Source organism: Egretta garzetta, unplaced genomic scaffold (assembly GCF_000687185.1).
Source record: "Egretta garzetta isolate BGI_Z169 unplaced genomic scaffold, ASM68718v1 scaffold424, whole genome shotgun sequence".
Taxonomy (NCBI): Eukaryota; Metazoa; Chordata; class Aves; order Pelecaniformes; family Ardeidae; genus Egretta; species Egretta garzetta.
In genome coordinates, this window is record NW_009259489.1 from 2,295,619 (window position 1) to 2,299,699 (window position 4,081).

The 4,081-nt window shown below is 42.9% G+C and overlaps 1 protein-coding gene across 1 annotated transcript in view; it reads right to left on the reverse strand.

The window, feature by feature from the left end:
• Positions 1–1,354, reverse strand: part of ARSB (arylsulfatase B) — a 70,792-nt gene extending 69,438 nt beyond the window's left edge. Inside the window, exon 1 of the mRNA XM_035892824.1 lies at positions 1,165–1,354. Coding sequence (XP_035748717.1) covers positions 1,165–1,240 — 76 coding nt within the window. The 5' untranslated portion in view covers positions 1,241–1,354. The remainder of the gene's footprint in view (positions 1–1,164) is intronic.
• Positions 1,355–4,081: the final 2,727 nt, after the last annotated feature.

Here is a 4,081-nt window from a genome sequence, read left to right on the forward strand (position 1 = left end):
CCCCCCTTACTTTTCTGTCCTATTAAATTGTCTTTACCTCACCTATGAATCTTACTTCTCCCCCCCACCCCTCCTCCAATTCTCTTCCCCATCCCACTGGGGTTGGGGGAGTGAGCAAACGGCTGTGTGGTGTTCAGCTGCCTGCTGGGTTAAACCACAACATCACCACTGCTTGTAACAGGCACGCAGCACAGCCAGGCTCCTCATTTAAGTGCCTAAAGTTAGGCAAGAAGAAGGTGGACTTCAGCTTAAGTTTCTCTGTACCTTACTTTTTCAGCTGTAGAAGTGGGCAGCAGTACTATCAACAGCTTGCAAAGTTACTTGGGAGATGATGAACTGTTTTGAAATTCCCCCTTCAACAAAAGTGTCTTAAAAGCAATGAAGTGGAAATGGACAACTTTGCACTCAGTACCACACGGAACGAGATGTATTGCAGGCAGCCCGATTCACATAACTTCTGTGGCACTTTGGCAAAACTAATAAATGTCCAGTCAATATTGGGACACGAGCCTTTGCAAGAGGAAGAATAAACAACCTGTAGCTACAAGTTGCTTTGTAACACACTCACACTTGGACAACCTAATTCTGGTTCTTTAATCTGAGCGTTTGACGTCATAACTTGCGAGTTCCTGCAACAGACTTTTTATATACTGTTTTATAGAGGCTCTCACACCATCTTCCTTGGCACAGACTCTGGAAAACCAATGCTACCCTGTTCACAAAGCATGACCACAGTGTGCTACGGCATCTATTTCTCTCTTAAAAATACCAGCTTTAGAAGTGCAGCATTATTTGCAGAGCAAGTGATGTTTTCTGTCTGATCTAACACAAAACATTCAGATTAAAGACACTCATAAAAAATAACCAAGCACTACACCTTAAATCTTCCAACCATCATGGAACCAAATTAAATCCAGATCATAAGAGGGAAATAATTTCTTTGGAGCCAACCAATAATTATGATATTTTCTTCAATAAGTTGAAAGGCTTCGACATGCATTTAAGGCAGTATCTTACTTTACGCAGTTATACTTTGGAAGCATGCACGCCCAGGTATTCATTTACTTATACACCAATAGTAAATCCGCTGTTCTTAGAAGAATCGGGCAGTTTCTCATCATTTTTAACACCATGTTCGTTGCCCATGTTAAATCTAACCATTACCAAAGTAAGTATCAAATCCTCTGCGGGTTGGAAGGCATTCTTTTCTGTACATCCCCAAATGCCACTTCCCCACCATGTGAGTAACGTATCCCGCCTCTTGCAGTAGCTCTGGGAGGAGTTTCTCATCCAGTGGCACACAGCTGGGCTGGCACGGCCAAATTATCTGGTGCTGTAAACCTGTGTGGATCTAGCAGAGAAAAGAAGGATGCCAGATTAGTTACAACACCGCAATGTGTTCCCGTAGGGCTGCTTTGCAAAGTGGGTGCAAAAAGAAACAGAGCTACACCGGGGGCTAGCATTAGTTTTAGGGCCTCCTGTCTTCACACATGTAGCACCAAAGAAAATGAGGAAGATGCAGGGGGAATATGGAGGTAGACAAGGAAATAGCACCCCAGGAGCTTACAAGACCTGCCCAGGCATAAATTGAGCGCAACAAAAAAAAAAAAAAAAAAAAAAAGCAGCAAAGCCTTTTGCATCTTCATCTGAAAATCTAACACAGAATCACAGAATGGCAGGGGTCAGAAGGGAACGTCCGGAGATCATCTAGTTGAACCCTCCTGCTAAAGCAGGTTCACCTAGAACAGGTTGCACAGGACATCGTCCAGGAGGGCTTTGAATATCTCCAGAGAAGGAGACTCCACAACCCCCCTGGGCAATAACAGGTGACAACTACCATTACGGCCTCTTGGGAGGCTAAGGACAACATTTCAACGTGGAGCGAGAGATTTGAAATGGGATGGAGACGGGCAGAAAGGCACACGGCAGGTGCGGCTACCGAGCTTTTGCCTGTATCAGAGAGCGGTCACCAGAGGAAAGGGTCATAAAGGCTAAGCGATCACTTGTTGCATTACTCTTCTAAATGTACGTTAAATACACATATTTACATATTTATTTACACACTTAAGTTGAGTGTAAGCACTTTTACAAGAAAAGCATTTGGACACTGGGGATAACACAAGCTTTAGACACTGCCTAGATCTGACCTCTAATAGTTCCAATCTTAACGAGTAGTCAGTTTTGTATCCCTTTGTATCCTCTTACAAAAGCATGTCTGATAGCCCCGAGCACCACCCTCCTCTTGACCCAAGAAACCACTTCAGTTACTGTGTGCTGCAAGCTGACTTTTGCCAACTCCCCTACCTCCTCCAGAAAAAAAAAAACTACCCTAAACTCAAGCCAGCAAACGTACAAGTATAAGTACCTTGTCTATTTACTAAATATTTCTAGCAATCTGCCTCTGTCAAAGCACAAAACCTCCACGTCAGAATTTGTAACTCCACTAAGCACTCCAGTGTAGCAAGCTGCATGAGTAATTTTTAAAGCATGACTTCAGCAACACTTTGAACTCACTTTTAAACCAAATAAACCTTGGTCTTAGGCAAGTGGGTGAGCAGACTCTCACAAAGGGCCTACTAGTTACTGATTTTCTTTGAAACAGGAGCTGGGAAAAAAAACTTCTTTTTTTTAAAATGCAGTTTTACAAAAAAAGATTATTAATATAGTGAAAGACACAAACTAGCAAAGCACTGTGATTCTTTCCCCTGTCTCTAGAAAGCAAGAAAAAGGAGACGAAAATATTAATGACTAAAAAAAAAATCTTAGCGCTTTCATAAACCAATACCTTTGCTCTTCTTTCTTTGTGGACTGCAAGGTGACTATCAAAATTCCAGCTTCAGATAGGACCAGACTTAGGTTATTTTTTCAAATCTCTGAGCAACTGTTAATTATACCAATGGGTAAAACAAACCGAAATCCCACATATTTGCTACCTAAGTATCTCCTGCACACAAGGTCTCTTCAATTTTATCGAAAAATGACTTCCATTTGCTAATATTATTTTACTCATTTGTAACAAGGTTAACACGAAAATTATTAAATTATCAAGTCAGATGCATATGCTGAACTTAAATCAGGACCAAACTATGAGCATTTCCAATATCCCATTTAAAGATCAGCTACAGCACTGTCAACTTAACCCTGAGCCATTTCTCAATAAGCATCATACTATAGAAACAGTCAAAATGGAAAAACATTTTAGGTTACACAAAACAATGTAAAGAGTTGGGGGGAAAAAGCATCTTCCTATTCTTTATTATTGTCTTGTGGAGTTTCTAGGAACAGAACACACGTTATTGGAAAGAATATGTATCCCCTAGAACAACCCTTCTGCAGCGACAAGAGAAAACGCCCACTCATACATGGTGACATTTATTTTCATTCTGAACAGTTTCTTTAACAAAAGACTATGGTTAACATGCATGACTTTTTGAGACAGATGGAAAGTTTCTCAAAAACGCTTAACCTTTTGTGATTTTCTCCTTTCTGTCGGTGCTGTACCCTTCTCCCCCCACCCCCACCCCCCATTTTTGCCAAAGTTGCAGTAAAAAGGTGGGGGAGGGAGGTGTATAGCAATATGATAAAGTCCAATTCTTACACCTGTGCAACTGAAAAAAAAAAAAAAAGGGGGGGACAAATCATGACGAGGACTCCGAAGCAGCTAGACACCCGACCAAGGATCGCTCCGCTGAGGGATACATAAATGTCTACACCTACGCCACCGTATGAAGGAGGACATACCAGTGGATCCCTGGCCTGGCGTGCGGTAAGTCAACTGTCACACAAACCGAGCGCGGAGTGCGTATCGGCGTCTGGCTGCATCCCGGTGGCGTGCGTGCCTGCCCACTTCAGAAGTACCTAACAGAAGGTGGCTGCGACAGGAATATTTTTCATGCTAACGCTGCCGTGCCTGTTCACACAGCTGAAGCCTACAGAGCACCTCAGCTTTCCTGAAGGGGAGCAACTTGCACTAAACTCACGCCGAGTACGCTGCCGATCTAGCAAGCCAAAAGGAAGCGAAACGAGTCATGAACGCAACTGGTTCACGCAAGAAGGCCAGAGCATCCGGAGGGCTGCCGGC